The sequence below is a fragment of the Bos javanicus genome, chromosome 7, assembly GCF_032452875.1.
Source record: "Bos javanicus breed banteng chromosome 7, ARS-OSU_banteng_1.0, whole genome shotgun sequence".
Classification (NCBI taxonomy): domain Eukaryota; kingdom Metazoa; phylum Chordata; class Mammalia; order Artiodactyla; family Bovidae; genus Bos; species Bos javanicus.
The window spans coordinates 64,490,346-64,516,391 of NC_083874.1; the positions used below are offsets into that span (position 1 = coordinate 64,490,346).

The following is a 26,046-nucleotide window of genomic DNA, read 5'->3' on the forward strand; positions in this document are numbered from 1 at the left end:
TTTGGGTTGAGCCCAGGGTTGAGGGTAGGAACAAGATCCGGTTTCTATATCTGCTTCTTCCACTGTCATCTTACATGACTTTGGACAAGTATCTTCCTCCTCCCAGCAGCCCAGTGATCTGCTGTTAGTGCAGGACTGGCTTCCCTGGTGTCTCAGACAGTAAACAATTGGCCTGCAATGTGGGAGACTCGGGTTTGATCCCTGTGTCAGGAAGATCCCCTGGAGGAGGGCATGGCAACCCACTCCACTATTCCTGCCTGGAGAATCCTATGGACAGAGGAGCCTGGCGGGCTACAGCCCATGGCATTGCAAAGAGTTGGACATGACTAAACAACTAACACTCATCTCTAAGGAGACTTTCCACCCTAACATTCTAGATCTTCAAGGGGACTGGAATTCTGGGTTCAACTGAAATTGGTGTAACCAGAATTTGCCAACTTTCTCCTCTCTGGCATGAAGCATCACGCTAGGCATCACAGGGGATATGCTTCTATAAGATCTCTCTCTCTGAACCACAGCACTCACAGGCAAGGGGCGAGTGGGAGAGAAAAACAAGTTTACAGTTATCTCTGGTGCACAGCAGAACATACTGTGTGCTATGAGGAAAGTACAGATGATTACAGGGTCTAAAAGAGGCAGAAATTGCATCTATTTACAAAAAGTCAGACTCACACTTCACGGCATTTCAGATGAGCCTGTCAGGGAGGGAATTCAGACAGGACACAACTTAGTTTCTATAGCAACATTTACTGAGCAAGTCTTTTGTGCCAGCCACGGTTCTGAGTACTTTGTACACAATAACCCTTTATTCCTCTCAGTCTTTTGATATTGAGACTGTGATTATTATTCCCATTCTGCACATGAAGAAACTGAGGCATACACTGCTTAAGTAACAGGCCACAAAGAAAGGGGTATGTGTCCGGATTCAAACACAGGCCATCTGGTGGACAAGCTCCCATTGTCAATCTGGTGGCTCTACTGATTGTGACACATGGAAAACCATTGACTCTGGAAACTGGAGAATGATATTTTACAATTCAGTAAAATAGTGGATGTAAATATGATTTAAATGATACAAAGTTCTATATATTCTTCTGTTTGTAAAGGCTTTTTTGATGTGGATCATTTTTAAATTATTTATTCAATTTGTTACAATATTGCCTCTATTTTGTGTTTTGGCCACAAGATATGTGGGATTTTAGTTCCCCAACCAGGGATTGAAACTGCATCACTTGCATTGGAAGGTGAAGTCTTAACACTGGACTACCAGGGAAATTCCTATATTCTTTTTTTGAATTTATTTATTTTTAATTGGAGGGTAATTGCTTTACAATATTGTGTTGCTTTCTGCCGCACATCAACATGAATCAGCCATCGTTATACCTAAGTCCCCTCCCTCTTGAACCTCCCTCCCCTCTCCCACCCCATCCCACCCCTCTAGGTTGTCACAGAGCACCAGGTTGAGTTCCCTGTATTATTTACAACAAATTCTATATATTTTTAAATAATAGAAGAAAGCAGAAGGAGCAGCATGAAGAGAAGTCTGAAGGTGGTAAAGTGCAAGGTGTATATATTTAGGCACGTGTTTAGGGCAGAGTGATCGTCCAGAGAGTCCCATGAGTAAGGGCTACCTGATGGGTCAGGCCTGGGGTCTCTTCCTCAGAGTTACACCTTGGGTAGTTTCCACTCAAGGCTTTACTTCATCTCATCTCTATATCTATGCTAGGCCTTGACTGTGCTCTCTAAAGTAGAGAATGACAAATGTAGTCCATTTTCCTCATGTTTTGCACTGTTGAAGCTCATGCCCAGAATGCCAACACAGTTCTCATCAGCATTTGAGTTCAGCCACAGCATTTGAATGAAAGGACTAGACCCTTAACCCTCAAAACTAATACAGGCATTGGCACATTAGTTTCAGCAAAATTAGCCCATGTAAGAGCGACACTAGGGACAATCCCAGCATAAAGAAATAGACTCATCTCAGGAATGTCTGTGCAATAAGATGTGTTACCATCATCTTCTCAATGCTGTCCAAGGCAGCATCTTCAGATGGTGTCCAGGTTACCATAGGAACTGGTGGTAAAGCTGAAGGGATACGCTAAGAAAAGGGCACCAACTCAAGGAATACTCGGTGGGAATTACACTGGACTGGCACCAGAAGATCTGAGTTTGAGCCCTAGCATGACTGATTTTTGACTGATTGCCCCTAGAAACTGGAGGAGGAAATAGCAGCCCACTCCAGTATTCTTGCCTGGAGACTCCCACGGACAGAAGAGCCTGGTGGGCTACAGTTCACAGGGTCGCAAAGAGTTGGACATGACTGAGCGCGCATGCACGATCCTTTTCTGTAAAACGGCACAACTGATATAGGTGCTCCTTAAAGCATCTCTGAGTCTGAAAGCCCAGAGCATGCAGGTTATTTTAAGCAGAAACTTAACTAAAGCTATTCTTAGGCTCCCAACTAGAAGCTACATGTGATTTTGCATCTCCTACTAACTGCAGAGGTCACGTTTTCCACTGCTTCTTGCTCTTATCTCTCTCAGCTACCAGATGCTGCCGTTTACAAAGCAACAACAATAATAATGTGACAACAGCAACAGACATAGTGGAGGACAGGAACTGTGCTAGCAATACATTTTCAACGCATTCAACTCTCAGAGCAGCCCCACTGGGTGGGTATCATCATTATTTCTGTAACACAGATGAGGAAGCCAAGGTTTCAGAGTTAATCATTAACTTGCCCAAGAGACAGTGGGGAACTGAGTCCAGTCTGTCTGTGGCACACCTTGTGCTCTTAGCCACCTAGATATCCAGCCAGGACTGAACATAAGGGTATGAACCTAGGTGTCCCAGGCGGCCCTGGAGGCCACTTGCCTTTGAAAAATGATTTCTAAAGACTTTTTCATAGGGACCAGAGCCTTTCTTCCTCAGGAAGAAGGAAGTCACTAACTCCAGAGAGAGAATAGGACAAGCAGTCCTTTCCCTAAAGTGAATTCTGATGATACAAGAGTGGACAGGCGTCCATTGAAGAGAGAAAATCAGAAGGAGAAAGTAGCATGAGGAAAGTGCAATTACTCACTTTCTTGGTGATCTGAGAGACACTCCACACAGGAGCCCCCGACCTCTGCCCGACATTGTTCAGTGACCCTGACTGAGCGTGCATGGAAAAGTACACCAGGATGTGTGGGTGTCAGTGGAGGGGGAGTCACGGCTCATAGATTAGACAGAATGAAGGAACCAGCTGCATGGACCAGCCTCACTTAGAAAGCATCTGTTCCCAAAGCCCTATTAAGTGCCAAGCACACAGAAACATTCCTGAGACAGAGCCCCTGTGCTCCTTGTGTGAGACAGGAGACAAATCCAGGCTTGGCTGGCATTAACGCCAGACGTTAAGTGCCATATGAGTCTAAACAACTTGCTTTGGGCGTGGAGTGGAGGGAGGATCCACTCCGCAGCTAACTCCAACACAAGGCAGAAAGTGCTACGAGCTCTAATGAAAGCACAGGCTGAGAGCTCCAGGAGCTCAGAGAGGGATGGGTGGATTCTGACTGGGGTTAACACTGAAACGGTGGTGTTTGAGTGGAATCTTGAAGAACTGAAATGAGTGTGAAAGGGCTGAGATGAAATTCCTTTCATCTCTGGGATGTCAGTATAAAGAAAAAGTCAGTTTGTCTATGTTTGCGTTTCTGAAGGCAGAATGGCTGCAAACATCAGAGTCGAAGTTCAGAATGATCTGATTTTGACTTCCGGATCTGCCGTGTCTGTGTGACCTTAAATCTTGGTATCGTCATCTGTAATAGGAGATACTAGTATCTTTTTCATGGGATTGTTGTGGGGAATAAAGAAATTAACTATGGTGAATGTTTAGTAATGCAAGTGTCTAGCAAATAATAGATGATAGCTTTTACTGTAGTATGATTACTGATGCACTGAACATTATCTAGCTCATCTGGACAACACGTGACTATTCAGCCATGCTGGATATTTGGACAACTTCCAGAATTAACTAAATGCACCTGCATAGTCCTTGGCACTTGTCTTCATCCTGGGTGCATTTTCCCTCTCTCCAGACCTTTGCACAGCCAGCACCTTTGTCCACTCCTGAATCACAGTTTTGCCCTTTTGGTTTGCATTTTGGTGTTCTCGTCCATACAATGGACTAAATTCCTGGGTCTCGTTTTCTCACTTCTTCATGCAGTACGGTTCTGCACTGGAGGGTGCACCCTTTGAGGTGCTTTCAGATCCAGCAGTGAAGGCACAGGGCCATTATGACAGTCAGCTTCTCGAGTGAAGTCCTGCCTTGTTCATGGCCAAGTTTTCTCTGTCTCCTGTTCATCGTGCTACTGAGAATCAACAGAGGACACTGGAACCACAGGGAACTAGAACCAAATCTTCTGTTTTACTAAGGAGCACCACACAGGCCAGAGACAGGAAAACATTTGTCAAGTTTCTGTAGAGAGGCAGGCAGGGGTGGGTCTGCGCACTAGACCCTAAGTGTGGGAACTCACGGGTCAGTGCACCCTGTATGACTTCCCGTGACCTCTGTGCCTTTGCTCTGCAGACCCAGGCTTTGATAAGGTCAAAGATGCATTTCCTTCTGTCCCTTCATCCCCCTTGCCCACCCTCCTGACTATGGGTAAAACTGGAAAGGGCAGCCCCCTGGAGGTCCATTTGGACACATATTTACCACTCCCGCAAGCATCCTTGGATGTCGCTTACATACCACGTACTGACTTTGAGGCCTCACAGTCTGGAGACCAGCTGACAGGAAGAGAGGCAAGAAGACTGAAAACACTTTAAACAGCCTTGGAATTAAAGAAGTGAGAAGGAAGGCAGGAAACATTTGTGATGACCAACATCATAGAGAAGTGATAAAAATGAGGAGACCTTAACACTTGCCTTCTGCTCCCCTGAGATCAAGGATATAAAGGCTTTTCATCTCACATGACAGCTCCAGCTGTTTGGTGGTGGTGACCAGGCTGCAATAGATTTCAAAGCAGCGCCTGGGCTCCTCAGGCAAGAAGGCTAGGTAGAATCCTGTGTCTGCCCCAGGCTCCCTCTCGAGAAGCATTCACCCTTTCCTCTGAATATACAGAACATGCTATACTTCTACTTTAGAATTTATTTCATTTTCTCATGTCCAGTTTTTATTCATGAATCATGGGTCTGTCTTCCTCTTCACATTAGAACATTCCTCTTAAGATGCAGATGTAAGAACAGACTTGTGGACACAGCAAGGGGAAGAGAGGTGGCAGATGAATTGAGAGAGTACCACTGACATATATACAAAACAACAATATTATCATGTATAAAACAGATAGTGGGAAGCAGCTGTCTAGCACAGGGAGCTCAGCTCGGTGGTCTGTGATGACCTAGAGGGGTGAGATGGGGCGGGGTGGGAGGGAGGCTCAAAAGGGAGGAGATACATGTATACTTATAGCTGATTCAAGCTGTCGTACTGCAGAAACCAATACAACATGATAAAGCAATTATCCTCCAATTAAAAATAAATTTTAAAAAAAGAACATCCCTCTTAAAGGTAGGCCCCACAACAATACAATTATGCAATTGCACTGTATCATATGTGATACATGATATGACAATATTGTATTGAATCATATATAATGTGCTGATGATGTTAATTATATGATGTTAATTATTCAGTGAATATTATGGTTAGATATACTGCAAGGTACTTTAGCTTAATAGTAAGAACTCACCTGGCGGGATCAGACATGGGTAGGTTTGAATGCTAGCTCTACCTTTATCAGTTCTCTGACTTCTACCTACCTGTGCCTCAGTCCATTTATAAAATAATAATAATAGTGCATACTTTCTAGGACTGTCACACAGATTTTAAACAGTTTATTACTTTAAAATGTGTAGTTAGTTCCTAGCATTAAAGGGTTCAATATACGCAGCAGCTAGTAGTAATATCAGAAATCACCACCATCATCACCATTGTCATTTGTTGACAGTTATTATGCTGGTGACCAGAATCCCCAAATCCTCCATCAGCTCCTGTCTTTCCTTAGATAGGAGAGGGAGAGATGCAAAGGATTAAACTGAAGGAAAGAAAAGAAATCCAGTGCTTCTTACTCTGTGGTTGTTGCACCAAACCACACGGTGGGCTTCTGTGCACTGAAGGATCCCTAAAAGCTTCTTTCCTGAGGCTGTCCCCTAACCTTGGCTCTGTGGATGCCAGCCCTCTGGAGACAAGAAAAGACTAACCTAAGGCAATGAAGGCGATTCCCAGGTGGCTCAGTGGTAAAGTACCTGCCTGCCAATGCAGGAGACACAGGAGACATGGGTTCGATCCCTGGATCAGGAAGATCCCCTGGAAAAAGAAATGGCAACCCACTCTAGTATTCTTGCCTGAGAATCCCACTGACAGAGAAGTCCAGTGGGCCTCAGTCTATGGGGTCACAAGGAGTCAGACACAACTTAGCAACTAAACAACAAACAACAAGGCAATGAAGGGGTGAGGAGAGAAGTTTTGCCTAATTTCTCAAATAAGGCAGGTCCAAGCTTTCCACTCAAATCTTCAGGGTGAAAGAGGTCCATCCTACCCACACTCAAAGCTGCCCCAGGCTTGCCTGTCACGTCAGAGAAACAACGCCAGCAGCTGTGGCACCACGGCCCAAACTGGTCTTGCTACCTCCTTACTTGTTTCGAGGGGAGGAGCAGGGGGAGTGGGTTATCCTAAACCAACAAAAACCGGGTGGGAGAGTAGGTACTGGCATGGCTGTAGGGGTGAGTAGGCATGTGGGTACAACGAAGGTCACTAGTATGATGCTCTAGAGTGTGTGTAGAAAGTATGGAGAAAAACAGAATCTGAAACATAGAAATGATTACTGGATGTAGCTAGTGGTAACAGAATGTGGAGCTGAAAATGACCATGCTTGTATAGTACACGCCTATCCTCTCACAGCTGAGGAAACAAAATTCTTCACTTAAGAAGGAAAATAGTCTACCCACTTGGTTATTCACTTACTTGGCATGGACTGTACTGCTTAATGCCAAGGACGATGCTATGTGCTGTGTATACAGGCTGAGAAAAAGGGAAAGAGGCCCTGCCCTCACAAATGTACACCCTAAAAGAGGGACAGATAATCAACAAGCCAACAATCCATCAGATGCAGTGGAGTCTCTCATGACCAACTTCTATTCAACCATGTCTCTGGACTGACCTGTATTCTCCATGACCTCTATAAACCCCACACCTTCTGGACAGTAGCCTCTTCTCTGATCAGCCCCTATATTTCTGTTCACATTAGCTTTGTTGGAGACAGACTAGAAATCCATTCCATTTGTTTCCAAACCTATTTATACTCTGTGTTTTACTTATATATTTGCCATGTAACTAGAAGTTATGTAAAATGTGAGTGCAAAAAGAAAGTTGCTTTACTTCTCTGGAAAGTCAGTTGCATGCTTTTGAAAGGCTCAAAGATGAATCACTGAAACCATTATAATGCTAGGTATAGGCAAGGAAACTATAAAAGACTGTGGCGGGGGACACAAAAAATTCTGTGCTTACATTTACATTATGTCTTCAAGCTCCCACTACATAAAAGTTTGATAAATGTGTGTGCACTTAAATCTTTTAAGTTAGAAGAAAATCCTTATGATGAATCATTTTTTGCAATTCTTCACTTCAACCATCTTTTCCAAATAATCTAGTAGCAGCCCCTCATTGCCTCAGATGAAAGGATTTCTGCTGCAGTTACAACTTGAGTAAAGTGCTGTGAGGGAAGCAAACTGAACGAGGTGACAGAGCACAGTGGATGACCTACTTAGGGTGGTCACTGAAAGATGCAAAGAAGCCAGCCAGACAAAAGTAGGAGAGAAGAGTTCTAGGCAGAAGGGACAGCCTAGCAGGGAGCCCTAGCATGTTGAAGACGGTGCAACAGTGGATAAGAGAAAGGGAGAGGATGAATGAAACTGTTCAGATTACCAGGGTTCAGACAAAAGGCAGACCCTGCCAGGTCATGCAAGGCAATATAAACATTACTGACAGGGACTCCCCTGGTGGTCCAGTGGCTAAGATTCCACTCTCTCAGTGCAGGGGGCCCAGGTTTGATCTCTGTTCAGGGAACCAGATCCCACAGGCCACAACCAAGACCCTGCGCAGTCAAATAAATAAATATTAAAAAATTACCGAACACACACTGAGGACCCTCTCAAAGCTCAAGGGGACTATGTCAGGACCCCATTTCCATTTTCAAAAGAACATTCTGGCTGCTATGTGAAGAATGGAGGAGGGTGAGAAAAGGGAGAGAGCAAGATGGAGGCAGCAATGCAGGAAAGTGATAAAGAAAGCAGTAAATATGGCTGTCCCTCAGTATCTGTGGAGGATTGGTTCCAAGACCCTCCTCAGATACCAGAATCCATGGATGCTCAAGTCCTTATGTAAAAATGGCACAGTATCTGCATACAACCTCTGCGCATCCTCCCATACACTTTAAAGCATCTACAGATTACTTACAACACCTGATGCAAGTAAACTCTGTGAAACAGTTGTCGGCACACAGAAGATTCAAATTTGGCTTTGTGGAGCTTTCCCAATTCTTTTTTGCGAGTATTTTCAATCCACGGTTGGTTGGTCTGTGGATGTGGAACCCACAGGTACAAGAACTGACTCTGCATGGTGAACAGCGACAGAGCACTAGGCCGCTGGGGGCTGGGGGTATAGTAGATACGTTCGTGACATCTTTAGAAGGACGTTTGTCCATGTTTTCTCCTGTCAATCAATCAGCATGACCAAACTTACAGCTAATTTTTGAAAGGTATTTATGATTCAATCTAGGGAGAGGGGGGATCCCAGAAGTCAAGTAAATCGGTTTTCTTCTCCTAGTTTGCTCTTTATTGACTGTGCTACTTAAAGCAAGACTCTGAACTCTTGGAAGCTCATCTGGATAAAGAGAATAATAATATCCTCTCCAGTCTATATTAAAGTTATGTAATTTGAATAAGATGATGTACTACATCGATGTGTATACTACCCTTTATAGTGAATGTAAGGACTTGGATAAGCTTAACAACTGGTAAGGCAGGTTTTATTGCCTTCACTTCACAGGTGAGAAAACCCAAATATATTCAACAGTTTCTGAGCATCTACTCTATCAAGACCAGGGCTAGGCCCTGAGACTTTAAAAACAAATTAGACCCAGCCCCCCCGCCCCCGTAGAAGTTCACGGTCTGATGAAGAGACAGACATGAAATTATAGAATATCAAGATAAGCACTAAGAAAGAAAGCACAGTAGAAGCTCAGAGAAGGAACTCATTTTTTCCTGGAGGGGATGGAAGACTTCCTACTGGAGTCAGCATCTAACTGGGGTCTTGAAGGAAGTGTAGGAGTTTTTCAGGTGCTGAGGGGCATTTGTAAGGAATGTTTACAGAGGTATGAAGACCTAGCCGTGTGGCTGTGGTCTCCAGCATTCAGTGGGCTATTAAGAAATGAGGCTGGGGGTGGATCAGGACCACTGAGACTCTCCCACATGGAGCCCTGTGGGTGCATTATGCCCAAGCAAAAAAAAAAAAAAATCTAGTACGGTAGCTTCCGGAGTATGTTTTCTCCAAATGCTCTCAGCAGTTCTGCATTGTATCTGTGCCTTTTACTCTCTCCTTCCTCACTTACTATTTTCCCCAGAATGAGTTTGAATCTCAGCCTTTCCCCTCCCACACACACTCCTGGATCTTAATTCAGGGGAGGCATACAAAGAGAGCACCCCTAGTCAGTAAGAACTGCTATTATTCTCAGAATTTCTTTTAGAAATCAAGGAGTCTGGACTGTTTCTTAGCAGGAGCTATTTCATCCTATTTCATGGATGAAACATCAAAACTATTTCATGTTTTGAGAAACCTTGAAAAGTGACTCAAATTTTGGAACAAAGGGAACTAAATACCAGGGAGTTGCTTTTGGAGGGGAGGCATGTCTGCAGAGGAGGAGGCTGGGCTTTTGCTAAAAAGTGTCAGTTGGAAATCGTCTAGGAGACCTGAGTTCTCATCCCTGGGCACAGCATGCTTTCATGCCTCAACAGTCCCATCTGGAAAATGACAAATAAGAAAATGTGTAGTTTTAGAGGTGGAAAGAGTGTTATAGCTAAATGAATCTCACTTTTTTTTTTTTTTTAAAACAAATGAGGACATGAACTCCAGAGACGGGGAATAACTTGCTAAAGGTAATATAGGGAATGGGCAGTTTGTTTGGTCATTCACTCATCCACTCCATTCAGCAAATGTCTTGGTGAATCCCCAGTGCCAAGTACCTTGCTAGATGCCAGGACTAAAGCAGGAGATGAAATAATCATGATCTCTGCTGTGTTGGGAGAAATGAAATGACGCCAATAAACAAAACGTTAAAGAGGATAATTAAAGACAGAGATAAGCTATGATGGAAATAAACCCAGCACTGGTATAGAGAATAAAAGGGCAAAAACACAGAGAAAGCCTCTCTGAAGAAAGAACACTAAAGCGGAGACCTAAGCACTACAGACTCAGCCACTTGAAGAGGGTTTGGAGGAACTTTCTAGGGGAGAACTGCATGTGCAAAAGCCCCAGGACAAAAAAAGTTTGGACTGTCCTGAAAGGTGAAAGAAAGACCAGTGTGTGGATAGACAAAAGGGGCATGGCCTGGGTAGGAGATGTGGTGGGAGAGATGGTTGTTGTTCAGCCACTAAGTTGTGTCTGACTCTTTGCAACCCCATGGACTGTAGCTCGTCAGGCTCCTCTGTCCATGGGCTTTCCCAGGCAAGAACACAGGAATAGGTTGCCACTTCTCTTGGGGAACTTCTCTATTCAGGGATAGAGCCTGCATCTCCTGCATTGCAGGCAAATTCTTTACCACTGAGTCACCTGGGAAGCCCAAGGAGAGGTAGGCAGGGAGCTTAAAATTCAAAGTGCTCTTATTGGTAAATTCTTGATTGACCTTCACATCTTTGTTGGACTCTACTGGTTGATTAAAATTCACTATTCTCAGTATGCTTTTCTGAGACCTGGATTAGATGAGCAGGAAAGAAAAAGAAAAAAAAAATGTTGAGCTGTTCTTCTGTATCCACTTTTCTCTTTGCTTAGGGTTCAGCTCAAGAATTCAGCCAGGGGCAGAGTCAGAAGTGAATTCAGGTATCAGGCAAGGTAGAATTTGGTTCCTGGTGGTGTCATATAGTTTTGAGAGCTGTAACCTCTTGTTTCTGTAGCCTTATTCCTCCTTCATTTTTGTCCTTCCCCTCCTCAGTAGATATACCCTTGCTAGAAAAATGAATTTCACTGATACAGAGCACCCTCAGGCAGTCATCTGCAGATTTTCATGAAGGTTTGCCTTGATAGACAGATGCCAGTCAAGTTTATGGTGTGCAGTGCATTGTAGGCTTGCCACTTGGCTTAGGAAAGCCTATTTATATGCATGATTTTCATAGAAGAAGAATAGCAAACGAGAAAATATTTTTCCCACTCAACCAGGGAATAGAATCAAGATCGTCAGAGGGTGAGTCTGGCTTCATTTCTGGAATGATTTACCTGGTGTTCCTTGCAGGGACTGTTCATTCATGAACCAGCAGAAGATGCTTTGTGATGCGGGCGGAGGTGGCACAGGGTGGTGACTGGGCCAGGGGCAGAGGATGCTATGAGGCTGATCTCTCCCGTAACCCCTTCTCTTTGGCTAGTGTCTTACTCTCATTCCTTCTGCTCTAGTGGGTTTCTGTGCTAGTTCCCCAAGGCTGCATAGCAGCAGAGCTAGATAGATGTAAAAAAAAAAAAAAAAAAGAGCTAGATAGATGTAATCTCTACCTGGACTTTTGAGTTAACCCTACCTCCTACCCACAAATGAGGCTGAATGAGCACATGCCCTAGTACTGGTCTGCAGCCTTGACCTTGGCCCCAGAACTTGACCCAAGAATGAGCCCTGACCTCATCCTCAAATCCAAGTTCCAACCTTGTGCAGCCCCTCCCCGAGCCCTGGACCAAGTGCTCCTGCCTAATCCCCTCTGTGTGCCTGAGCCTTGGCCTCGAGGGGTGCAGCCACAGTGATGTGCATTCCCTTTTATGGAAGCCTCTGAAAGCCCCTGGCCTCTCGAGGCCCAGGTCTTCCTTGCCAGACCACTGCAAAAGAACCACAAGATGTGGAAAGGAAGACATGGGTTCACACCTGTGTCCCTGGTTCCTCATCTGTGTGTGGGCTCGAGGGTCATCAATCCTGCCCTACCTGCCCCACTGGGTAGTCTCAAGAGGAAGTGGATGTGAAAGATTTAAAGCTCATATAATGTACTGTGAACTATTACTACCTCTCTCAAAATGTCAACATTTCAGCCTTCTTGCTGTCCTGTAGCAGAAACCCACAGAGTAGGAGCTGGCCACAGACCAAATCTAGCACAATGTCTGCTTTTGTAAATAAAGGTTTACATGGTAAATAAAGTGTCACACTCATTTTATATACCTATTGTCCTTGGCTGCTTTCATGCTACCAAAGCATCACAGAACAGTTGCAGCAGAGACTGTAAGGCCCACCAAGCCTAAGATACTCTTTGTTCCATTGCTGTCACCCGGCACAGAGGAGCAGAGCAATGGCTCTGAAGCTAGAATTCCTGTGTCTAGAGGCTGAATCTTCTACTTGGTGGCTATGTGACCTTGGGCAAGTAAATTAGCCCCAGTTTTTTTATCTCCACAAAATGGCAATAAGAACTGAATCCCTCTACACTAGTGAAATGGCAGTAAATGAGTAATTCATACAAAGCAGGTAGCAGAGTCCCCAGCGTACAGTAAGCATTCAGTGTTGCCTGGTACTATTATCAGGGAAATGAGAGCTCTGGTTTGTGATGACAGACTTTCTGGGGACCAGAGTTAATATGGTTCAAGGCACAGGGGAGAGGAACCGACCTGGATTCATATCTCAACTGTCACTTATCACACGAATGACTTGTGAGAGATTAATTAACCTTCTTGAGCTTCAGCTTCTTCATGCATGAAATAGGACAAAAAAAAAATTATAAGGTTGTTGTGGGAAGTAAATGATAGTGCTTAGACCAGGATTGGGTGCATAGTCAACACTCAACAAGGGACAGAACTATAATAATAAATAAGATGAAGAACAGTATTTTTCCCCAAGCAGGGACAGCCACCCAGAACAGATAGGTGGTGAGAAGTCTCCAGTACACCACCATCTTCAGGAGGTTCTAGCTGTGGCTGGTGGTGACCTTGACATCAGGTTTTGCATATTCCAAGCACATTTAAATTCTACAGACTTCAAAGCAGAGTCAGGCAGACAGACATCTTTTAGGAGACTTTTCTCTAGGTTAAAAGACCCTCAAGACAAAGTACCTTTCAGCAACAACAATCTATTATCCTACAGTGGTTCTTGGGTTAAGTGAGAGGCAAAGAGAACAGCACGTGTGTATGTGTGTGTGTGTGTGTGATTACATGAACTAGCTCCGGAAGATCTTCTGCCTATAATGGTTACCTGGTTTGCTATGTAAGGGTGAAAATGCCCTTGTTTTGAATCCTTTAGAAAACCTAAGGGTTGAGTCATGTCATGGGATGTAAATCTTGCCTAGGAAGCACTGGATAAGGAGACTGACTGTTGCAGGTGGAATATATTAAGGGTGGCTGGGTTTTGGACACCAGCCTAGGAGAACATCTCTAATTCTCTATTGGCCCAAGATAACAGGGAGTGACAGAGGTCAGTGGGCTGAAGCAAGGGGAATTTGGACCAAGGGTGGGGCATAATGGACATTCCCCAAGTTCATGGTTGCTAGATGGTCATCTTTGGAGAAGGCAATGGCACCCCACTCCAGTACTCTTGCCTGGAAAATCCCATGGATGGAAGAGCCTGGTAGGCTGCAGTCCATGGGGTCGCTAAGAGTCGGACATGACTGAGTGACTTCACTTTCACTTTTCACTTTCATGCATTGGAGAAGGAAATGACAACCCACTCCAGTGTTCTTGCCTGGAGAATCCTGGGGATGGGGGAGCCTGGTGGGCTGTCATCTCTGGGGTCGCACAGAGTCAGACATGACTGAAGCGACTTAGCAGCAGCAGCAGATGATCATCTTAATTTAGAAGACTGTGAAACAAAGCAATATAACCAAGCATGTATGGTTATTCCCTATCCAGCTGTATATATAACATTGAACATGCCAAGAAAAATCATAGAGTTTGAAAGGCTTCTACCTTTAAGAGAGTTTACACCTCAATTGTGAGTGAAAGATATACATACACAAAAAGTCATTTGATAATACTAAGAAAAATAATAAGTCTACCCAATGTAAGAAATGCCATGGAAGCAAGATTAGGTCAATTGTCAAAAACAGTATCAAGTAGTATAAGTGAATGATATGCACTCATTCATTCAATCAGTCTTCATTCTGTCATTTACCAGAAATACTGTGTAGTCATCGTGTGGTGCCCTCCAAGGACTGTAAAGAATAAAATGAGCTTTATGAAAGCAGAGGCATCATCTATCTTAGTCACCACTCTGTTGCACAGCGTCTAGCCCATAGGAAAGAGGCAACAGTGACTGAAACAGACAGACGTGGTGTTTAGATGATTGTGACACTTATGGAGCTCCTAATATGGTCCTAGGCTTCGGCTTGTATTATAAAATACTAGCAAATAGAAATGTAGTAGACATCAGTTGGTTTGATATGCCTGACATCCATCTTCTCTCTGTCCACAACACATTCATTGTCCTTTGGCTGATAACTTCTTAGTAAGTGAAGTGAGTGAAGTCGCTCAGTCGTGTCCGACTCTTTGCGACCCCGTGGACTGTAGCCCACCATGCTCCTCTGTCCATGGGATTTTCCAGGCAGGAGGACTGGAGTGGGGTGCCATTTCCTTCTCCAGAGGATATTTCCGACCCAGGGATCGAACCCAGGTCTCCTGCATTGTAAGCAAGACACTTTACCATCTGAGCCACCAGGGAAGTCCTAGTATGGTTACCTTATCTTAGGAAGATAATTAACTAGTTTCTCTGCCTTCCCTTGACCAAGGGATGACTTCTACTCTGAAAAAGGCCCATCTGGAGCTGTGTGGAGCAGTGATTACAAATGGCTGAATCAACCGTGATATTCTGAAGACACCATCTATGAAATTCTCACACCCAGATTCCCCAATCTCCTGCAATTTCCATTGTCTGAAGTTCAGTCTTTGAGCTGGCGGTTCCCTCTCCTTTCTTCTTTTGTCTTCAGTTAGGATGCATTCATTTCTGTCCTTGCAATCAAAGAACTCAAACTAATAAAGCATGAGGGCTGCATAAAAATTGATAAGAGGCATGCGTTTCTGTCGACATTTAAGAGAGGGATGGACTACTACTTTATAGACTACAGTTAGGAAAAGGGAAGCGTGAGAGCTTCATGGAAGAGGTGGCATTTAAGCTGGACTTTTAAAGATTGGAAAGAATTTGTAGAGGGAAACGGTAGAAGTCAGGAAGTCTGTACAGTTTGGAACAAGAACATGAGCAAAGGCCCAGAACCTAAAGCAAGCCTAGAAACATCCAAGAGGAGAGTGTCTATACTCAAACCCATGAACTCACTGGTCCATGCCTGTACCCCCATTACACTTAAGTCAGATTTCCTTTTCCCATTTTGCACTGGATCAGAACCAGCTTCCCCTCCATGGTATCTCTTCTCCATTGCCTTTATCTATAGGATGTTAGAGCTGAGGGCTCAGTTAAAATCAGACCTAGACTATCTCTGAACAAGGTGATGTTCTAGAGCTGAACAGGTACCCGAGCCACACATGAAGTGCTATGCACCTTAGGGGAGCATTAAGTTTGCTCAGAAAGTTACAAATGGTCTCCTTCACCTCCATTTCTACTGCTTTCTCCTTTGGCCTGCACTGCATCTACCTTGGCCTTCTTTTTCTTTCTCAATTTCACCAATATTTTCCTGAACCTTATTATGAGCCTTTGCATTTCCTGTTCCTTCCACCTGAAACTGTTTCCCTGGCCCTCTGCCTGGCCAGCTCCTCCATATGATTCATTTTCTCAGCTCAAAGGTTACTGCCACAGACAGGGTCTCCTTCACCCTTTATGTAAGTAGCCCCATCAGACACACTCCCATCATCTCATATTATTGCCTTCCTAACACTTATCAGATCCTAACGATCTTACTGACATATACATCAACTCTCTCCCCTCTGTAGATCCTAAGCTCCATGATGGAAGGTTCTCAGTGTTGTATTCCCCTGGCACCCCACTGTCTGACATTCACCATGTACACAGTAAACATTTGTTGGAAGGGTGGACGAGTAGTTACATAGAAGAAAGACGGAAAAAAGAAAGAGAAAATCCCTGTCTGTAGAACTACACATCTTCAGGGAGCACAATGTTTTATTAGAGGTACTCCTCCACACACACACACACACAAACATAGGCACGCAACACTGATTTAGTAGACACTCCATTGTCCAGATGGGGAAAATGCAGCTCACAGAGGGAAAGGGGCTTGTCCATAGTCCCTGATTTGTTTTTCTGTATTTACTTTTCCAGAACCAGGTCAGGCACCTGAAGAGCGTTCCCACAGAACCTACGATCTCTCCGTCTATTTGTCCTTCCCCTGCCCCTGGTTTCATATGTCAGCCCACAAGGTGAATCTAATTCCAGGACTAGTGAGCCCAGCCTGTAACCAATTCTTAGTCTCATATACCATGTCACATCTCATTGGCTTTCAGTGCCTGGTAATTAATACTCATGTTTCATAATAAATACGCAAGTCTGAGCAGGGGAGGAGGCCTCCTCTTCTGCATCTCCCTCTGTTGCCCGGTCCCAACTGGGCCTCAGGGCCAAGGTGAAGAGAGGCTCTAGGAAGCTGAGAGGAACCCAAAGTCAAAGTATGTGCAACACAGACACATGACTCAGGGGCTTAACACGGCTAATCCTGGCAAGGCCCTTGGCAGTCTGGTCCCCCACCACCACCTCCAACTCTGGCACACCCGTCTCAGTTGTACTGGCTTTTCTGGACTTTCTCTAAGGCCTCTTCCTCTCTCTCACCTCATTGCCTTTGGATAAACTGGTCCCTCTTCCTGAATATTGGCACAGGCACTTAGCATCATGACCCCCTGAAGTAAGTACTCAGTAAACACTGGCTATCATGATAGTTAACAATCATTTGTTCTATGTTTAATACTTATTACTTTCTCAAAATATCCTTTCTTTCCCTTAATTTAAAACTTACTGAACACTGATCTCCTGTCTAAGCTCTGAGAAGGCAGAAGACACACCTCTCTTGCATCATCACTGCTTCCCAGTTTCCTGGTGCTCAATAAATATTTGTTGACTCAACAAATGAACAATGAGGCTTTATCCAGTAAATGTCAGAGAAGCCCTAGACATGTCTCAGAATCCTAAATAATTGCTGTTTAAAGGAGATGAGGACAATTTATATCTATTATGGTAATTCAAGACATAGGATCATCAGATCTTGAATGTAAGCAAGTGTAAGGGGATGGAGGGGCACTCTCATTGTCTGAAAGACAGAAATAAAGCACCTTCGATGTCACAAGGTTAGAGTCAGATCAAGAATGTCATTTCTACCCATAAGGATACGCTTATTCAAGGAGCACGATGAGTGTCTAAAAGTCCCTCCACACACACACACACACACACACACACACACACACTTTCCATCTCCCTCCCCCTGAATGGAGCCACCCTGTCACCTCATTAACCACCATTTACAATGAGGCTGCCACATTTTCAGGGACCGCAGCCAGGAGCCAAGGAGAAATGTCGGTGTGAGAGGCCTTAAATGAAGTGACAATAAAAAAGGAGTTGCTAATACCAGGAGATCCCTCCCTGGGAGAGAGCTGTCAGGAAGAGTGCCCAGGGCTGGGAGATTTATTGATACAAAGTGGATGGTGCCTTAACCAGAAGTGATTATCAAAGAGGTTTGAGCCGAGTGAGGATGGAATTGGACAGCCTGCGCTTTGCAGAGCGGGGGTTTTCCTGCCCTTGCCAGGGCTTGCCCTCCTACCTCCCCAAGAGGGAATTCCTGGCCTTGTTTTTACTAGTTCTCATTGTTGGCCGCATTCTGCTGCAGAATCTCTTGGAGGCAGGGACCTCGGAATCTGACACTCTGGCGGGGTTCCCTGAATGTGCGATGGCTTTTCTCTCTGCCAGGTCTTTGCTGCTGTTCTTCCTTCCACCTGCACTCTACTCTTGCCCCCCACACACACCCCTTCTTATGGCTGATCTCCGATTATCTTTCAGGGTCAAAGCTGGCACTTCTTCTTGGAAGCTTTCTCTGAGGTTCCCAAAGGCTGAGGTTGGGTGCCCCTGCCTGAACCCTGACCTCATCCCCTCCACAGCACTTACATGAAGTGTACTTACTAGTTCAGTCCTGGTCTTTCCCATTTTCCAGGCAACGGTCCTTGAGGTTGGACCTTGCTGATTTCACCACTGCAAGTCCACTGCCTAACATGGAGTCTCACGAGTGGTAGATGTGAAATGTTGAGAAGTGGGTGGATGGGCCGATGGACCAACAGAAGAACAGATGTGTGTGTGTGTGTGTGCTCTGCATGATCCCCAGGGACCAGAGGGGGATGAACTGAGCACCACCCAGTTTCATTTTGTTTTCATATCAATAGATCCTAATGCACTAATGCCTCTTGATCTGGCATCAGGGGAAGGCAAAGTGCTATAGGAGAGGATTTTCTAGAAACTGAAGCTGTCCTCTTTGCCATGACTGTCTCCTTCCAGTATTATAGGAGGGAGGGAAGGGGTGTCATATCACAGAAGTCAAGAGTTCAAGCCTTGTGGTCTGACTGATAGAGTTCAGATCTCAGTTTTGTCTTACCTTGATCTTGGACTTGCCCTTCCCAATTTGTAACCTAACTCACAGGATGAAAGAAATCATTGCCAGCGAATGTCTTTGCATGAGTCTGGTACTTCATAAGTGCTCAAACATCAGCTCTTAATTATTACTATCAGAGGCAGTATATTCACCATTGCTGTCTTAAATGGAGAATACATACATAGTCCTGCCTACTCAGATTCTCCATCAGCCTGAGAATCTGACCGACTAGTACACCACAGGGTCCCTAGGCTGCTTTCCAAAGTTTCCATTTCTCCTCGGGCTCACTGTATCTAATGATACAGGGTCCACCTCTGGCCTGCTTTCTGACTGGCCTTCACTCATCTACTCTCTGAAAGTGAAAAATGTTAGTCGCTCAGTCATGCCTGATTCTTTGCAACCCCATGGACTGTAGCCCACCAGGCTCCTCTGTCCATGGTATTCTCCAGGCAAGAATACTGGAATGGTTTGCTATTTCTTTTTCCTAGGTAACTAACTCACGGATCACATTAAAAACTTAAATACAACTCAAGACTCTGAATGCATCTGGATTTAGTGCCAGGATTCTATTACAATGAGATTTAAGAACTCAGAACCTTTATCTGGTTTCTAGGTTTGAAAAACTGCACTGGAGTTTGCGAAAAGTTTAACTAGCAAATAAACAAAGTATGTGCAATCGGTTAATATTTTTCAACTAATTTGACTAGAACATAGACTGTAGGAGCCTGAAGGAACATTTATTATGAATTCTGAAGCCACCAATTTACAGATGGGAGACTGAGACCCAGAGAGAGCCCGGGATTGGTCCAAGGTCACATAGCCCTGTCTTGTGATAAAAACCCCAAAGAGAATCCTCTAGGTTTCTGGCATCTAGTTTAGTACTTTTTCTACAAGACCAAGTTATCTTTTTTAACTGAATATTTAGTGTGACAGATTTAAGGAAATGCACTACAACCAATTATATTTCTGAACATTTAACCAATTATGCAGTGTCCCACAGGCCCTGGGCCTGCAGAGTCTTAGCCTCAGTCTCTCGCTGTCCCATTCTCTGTTGCTGCTCAAGCTTGGTTGAAATAAGGAGCCAGATTGAAGATCAGATGCTGAACAAGTCTGGGGCCAGGGTCCACTTCGGTATATCCAGAAGGCTACCTCCAAGCCATGTCATTTTAGGGAGAAGTGGGCAAATGCACCCTCTTAGCCTTAGAGGACAATATATTCAGTTCAAGGGGGAAAAATGGACTTGTAAAAGGTAAAACTAGGAAGATAATTTGAGAAGGGAAAATATCCTGGCTTCTTTGAGTATAAAGATTCTATCATGCTTACCTGCGCCCATTTCTTCCCTCCCATCTCATCCTTTCCTCTTCCACTTCTAAAGTTCCAGCAAGAAACAGTGGCCACAAGGTCCCTAGAGGCCCAAGGAAAGGTGCAAAACCACGTAGGTAACGCCAGGGAATGGACTGGAACATGAGATTTATATCCCAGTGGATAATATTTCATTTCAGCAAGGAAAGAGGAGATCCTAAAAATACTGCAGAGAGCATATTATAATATTTTAATGGGGTTTATGTGCTCCTCATATACACTTCACCCAGTAAGATGGATTCTGCTTTTTGACAAATCTATATTTAACACGAGGAGAATAATATACAATGTATGCTTCCTGTTGGAGAGATCCATATTTATGGAAGTCGTGATTCTGACAATCACAACAGACATTTAAAGACAGGGCCTATTGTCAGCTGCAAACAGACGGAGTGGCCTCATTAGGGCAAAAGAGAAAATAGTGTGAGCAGTAAAGGATAAATAGCTAATACAGGAGACATCAACCCAGAACAGAGGAGGAGGAAGAGGTCCAGGGTGACCCACCAACTCCTCCCATCCCTTACTGCAGGCATGTGACCCTCTCATCAGCACTCACCTACCATGTGCTGGGGATTATGCTGGCTTTGGGGCATAAATGAGACCCCTGTTTTTCGGGAATTAACATTGACCTGAGCAGTAACAGATACATACAAGCAAAAAAAAAAAAAGAAAAAGGTAACTATTTCAAATAATAATCACTGAAGTATGAAAGATACGATGGGAGATGTGATAGAGATTTATAGAGGGTTGAGGGGAGGATGGAACAACCATCTAGAGGAGGTGATGAAGGAAGGCCAGTCCAGGCAGGAGAGATGTGAGCTGAGACATAACTGCTGAAAAGCAGTGAGCACTGCAAAGAGGTAAGGGAAGAGCACTGCAGGCGGAGAATCTAAAAAAAAATCAGTTACTTTGCTGTACACCTGAAACTAACACAACATTGAAAATCAACTACAGTCCAATACAAAATAAAAATTAAATTAAAAAACAGATACAAACACACAAAGGGCACCTGCCGGGTTTCCTTAGACAATATGCTGGGTTACACTGGAAGTTAAACAGATGACTTGTATGGCTCCATTACAGTCTTTAAGAGAAGATCTTGCAGGGGCATGAAGGGAAGATCTAGGAAGTAACTGATCTGAGACTTGGTAGGCAGCTGTGTCCTAGCAGCTAATAGCATTCTTCAGTTCAGCCTGACACAGTGCATCAATTATGTGTTAAAATGTTTTCACCAACAAAGGGCCCTGGGAGTGTTTGAATTTGACAATAATCTGGATTTTTTGGAACAGGATTCCTCTCAATCTTTTATGTGGCTACTATGTAGTATGAAACTGCAAAAGGAGGACAGGGTTTACATCATTTCCAAAATGTGTTTGCACAAAGAAGTCTTTCTTTTTTAAGGAGCACTTTGTGGTACTAATGTTTCATGGAACACATTTGGGTGATGCTCACGGAGCATAGTTTGAGAGCCCGTATACAAAGGCAATGTGGGGTCATGAAAGCAGGTGATATGGCCAAGAGAGCAGAGCATCTAAGAACATCAGCTTCTTCATCTTAAAATAAAACTGATAATACCAAAGTCACAGGGTTGTGATGAGAAATGAACAGCCTAACATATACGGCAAAGCACCCTAAAATACTGTCACTGTGATGAGAATAACTTGTCTGCCTCACCATCCATATTAGGACAGTAATCTGGGGGCACTGGGGTTAGCATTACAGTTGGGCACTTGACTGGGGCAAAGTCTAGGAACCCTGTATCACATATTAAAATGAAGTTTCATTGGTGAATGACCTGAACTTGGTCCCATAATTTTCGTCTTTTTTACCATTATAGTTTAACCAACAGTCTAACTGAATACCAACCAGTGTTGGTAACTTAACTGGCATCTTACAAAATGACTCCTGTGGGGATATTCACACAGCTAAGCTATTACTGTGGCTGATACACCAGGGGGCCTGAAAAATCAGCTGGTAGGATGTACAAACACGCGATGAACATTAGCAGAGAAATGTACACTGAAAGCTGAGGGTAGACTGGGAAAATCAACACTTGTTTTCTTAAACGTGCATCAGCAGCAAGCTGACAGACTTTCTTCCTGCGGCATCTTATTATGCTTTGCCTTGAAGTGATGGGCAGTGTCATAGAAAGATCGTTAGATTGGGTTCAAGATACCTGCCTAACTCAGATCCGGTCTGTCTGTGATACTTTGGACATGTCCATTACCTTTCTAAGCCTTGGTTTCTCCCTTTAAAAACTGACCTAGTCATCCTTTTCCTATCTTAATAAGGTTGTTGTACAGATAATATGAAAGAACATACAGAACTGCATTGTATACATTTATAATGAATAACCATGACAACTCTTGGCATGGAAATGGCGCCTAATAAGGACTGGTTCAACAGATGGATGGGTGGGTTGGACAGATGAATGAGTGAATGGATACACAGATGGGTAAAAGAGACGGGCAGTTAGATAGGTTGAAAGGATGGAGGGATAGATTGCCTGAGTAGGTAGAAGGCTAGCTAGATAATAGAAGGATGATGAGTTAGATGGATAGGCTAATGGATGAAATAGTTTTAGAGCCACTGACAGCATGTTTGCAGCATCTTCCTCTATTCATTAATTTCTCTCTTCTCCTTTTCCAGTCTGTTCCCAGTTCTCTAAAGGAGTCTATGCCATCTTTGGGTTTTATGAACGGAGGACTGTCAACATGCTGACCTCCTTCTGCGGGGCCCTCCACGTCTGCTTCATTACACCAAGCTTTCCCGTTGACACATCCAACCAGTTTGTCCTCCAGCTGCGCCCCGAGCTGCAGGATGCCCTCATCAGTATCATCGACCATTACAAGTGGCAAAAATTTGTCTACATTTATGATGCTGACCGGGGTAAGCCAGGGGCTAGGGGAGGGAGACGTTGAAGGGATGGAGAGAAAATTACCAGCAGGAAGAAGAATGGGGCCTCCCTGCTTTCTTGAAAGCAAGGAGGAATGATCCAGAAATGCTTTATGTCTGTGGACTGATTTTTCAGTAGCTAACCTGTAACTCACTGTGCAGAAACACATCCTTGGAGAGAATAACCTTTTAACGCACCATGTCACTCTACAGCTCTCAAAGCTTCCATTGTTCCTGAATGCAGACTCAACGTCCAAGGACCTTAGCTGACTGGTTCAGGGCTCAGGGCTCATGGCATGGCTTTGAGGAGCATATGGAGTCAGACCTGGATCTGAATTCTATGTTCCTTCTTCTCCAGCTGTCTGACTTTAGGCAAGCTCTCTCTGCCTCAATTTGATCACTTCTGTAATGGGAATAAAATTCTCTATTCCTTCATTTTTTCATCTCTGTAATGAAGATAAAGCCAGTCTCTATCTCATAAAATTGTGAGGACTGAATGACACAATAACTAGATGGGGCTTGTATGGTACCAACAACACAGTCAATGCACAGAGTCTTTTATACATGTTAACCTCTATCAGCATCATCACCAGCATCACCATCAGCCCTCCCAGGCCTTAATAATTCTGCCTCTACCTAAATTTCAAATTTTCCATTCCATTTTCTAAATATGTCCAGCATTTGTTTTTCTACTCTGTATCTTGAATCAGAGGATTCTAGTTTCTGGGGAGCACTTCCCTTTTCAAATCTACATATGCAAATTATTCCTTTCTTTTGCAATGGAGAACACCACTTTCTCTATTTCCTGACCTTGTAAATGGAAATGCTCTTCTTTTCTCTAACTCCTGTGATGGTTGTATTATACGATATATCCTACCATCCCCTGCTATACTCAATGGTCCAAAAAGAACTTAACCATTATTGGTGTGAAGAAATAAGTGGATCGTACAAGGTCTGGGAAGTGAGGCACAGGAATTCCACCCTGTTTAAAAAGAGAGGCTTTATAGGAGCTTGCCTTTAGAGAGGCTTAGAAGATTTTTCAATAGAAGAGTGGCTGGCAAAATGTTTTTTCAGGAAGAGTTAGGCAGGCATTGTTCAAGGAGAATTAGCTGGCAGGTGTGGCCAGAAGCATTCTATTTGCTTTGATTTTTCCCTTCTCTTTCCTTATTTTGATGATTTTCCTTCTCAGACAAGCAGGCATTATAAGGATGAACTGCAGAATGGCTATTTCAGGACAACTTTGCAGCATAAATAGGGCTTCCCTGGTGGCTCAGATGGTGAAGCATCTGCCTGCAATGTGGGAGACCTAGGTTCGATCCCTGGGTCAGGAAGATCCCCTGGAGAAGGAAATGGCAACCTACTCCAGTACTCTTGCCTGGAAAATTCCATGGAGGGAGGAGCCTGGTAGGCTACAGTCCATTGGGTTGCAAAGAGTCCAACAGGACTGAGCGACTTCACTTTTGCAGCATAATGAGGCTTGAGGCCTAGAAGCAGCAAAGCCAGAAAAATCTCTTTCATTAGAGGATCATCTCTGGAGTTTATCAGCAAAAAGCGCCCATACTCTTAAAGGGGCTCCACCTGCCTCACAACTCTGAGCTCAGAGTTCTGCCATTTGCTAGCTGTGTGACCTTGAGCCAATGACCAAGTCTCTCTGAACCTCCATTTCCACATTTGTGAAACATGGATAACAATGGTACCTATCTTACAGAATTAAGTGAATTGAAGACAGGAAAGCTAATGGAGCAATGGCAGACACATAATAAGCTTTCAGTAAATGTGAGGCTTAAGAACACCAACCTTGTACTTAAATAAAATAAATAAAGCAAGCAAAAAAGAAACAACAGAATCAATCTACAGATGATTCTTTATGCTAGGCACCATATTGGTCACTATCAGAGAGATGAGCAATGTTATATGGCGACAGAAATGATATATGTGCACAAGATAGATTAACAGTGCACAGGTAATATAATGATTTGTTGCAGGCAGATTTATGACCTCCCCTTTCTTCCCCAACAAAGACACCCATGCTCTAATTCCTGGAACCCCTGAATATGTTATGTTAAATGAAAAAGGCATAAAGGTTACAGACGGAATTCACGTTGTTAATCAATTGACCTTAAAACAGACAGATTATCCTGGATTATTTGGTGAGCTCAGTGAAATCACAAGGGTCCTTAAGCATGGGAGAGGCAGAAGGGTCAGTATCAGAGTATAACATGAGAGACTCAACTAGTCACTGAAGATGGAAGAGGCTATAAACCAAGGAAAGCAGGTATCCTCTAGAAGCAGAAAAAGCAATGAAAATTTCCCCTCCTAGAACCTCCAGAAAATAACACAACCCTGACAATAACTTGAACTTAGCCCAGTGAGATTCATTTCAAACATCTGACCTCTGGCAGTTTAACATGATAAATGTTTTTATTTGAAGCCACTAAATTTGCAATAATTTGTCACAGCTGCAGTAGGAAACTAATATCCTACCTATGTCCCAAAGATGAAACAAAGCAGTATTAAGTCACGGATTCCTCTATCATTTAGCTGTAAATCAGAAGAGAGTAGCTTAATTCAGTACACGGTGATCGAATACCTACTGTATGAGAGGCAAAGTGCTAGGATTTGAGATATACTATATATTAGTAACTGTGGTTGACAGCTATCAGGTGCTGTTTAGATATCAGATCAACACACTTAATAAGCAGTTACTAAAGGCTGAATAGTAATCAATATTTATAAAACCCCTGCCATGTTTGAGACACTCTCATTCAATCCTCATGATGACACTGTGAAGTGGGCGTTAACATCACCATTTTACCACTGAAGACACTAAAGTTTTGCAAAGTGAATTAATCCATTCAAGATCATTTAACCAAGTATATTGTAGCATTAGAACTGGAGCTTCAGATTACACTTTTAATCACTAACTCTACTGCCTCCTATGTTCTGCAAACAGAAACACAAAACAAACACAGAGCCTGCCTACCCCAGCTCAAACTGGCCTTGGAGCAA

At 43.8% G+C, this 26,046-nt stretch overlaps 1 protein-coding gene across 4 annotated transcripts in view; it reads left to right on the forward strand.

Annotated features, from left to right (window-relative positions):
* Nucleotides 1-26,046, forward strand: part of GRIA1 (glutamate ionotropic receptor AMPA type subunit 1) — a 347,536-nt gene that overhangs the window by 169,867 nt on the left and 151,623 nt on the right. For all 4 annotated transcript variants that reach the window (XM_061424115.1, XM_061424116.1, XM_061424114.1 and 1 more), the window contains exon 3: nt 22,792-23,031. In XM_061424115.1, the coding sequence (XP_061280099.1) occupies nt 22,792-23,031 (240 nt within the window). The remainder of the gene's footprint in view (nt 1-22,791; nt 23,032-26,046) is intronic.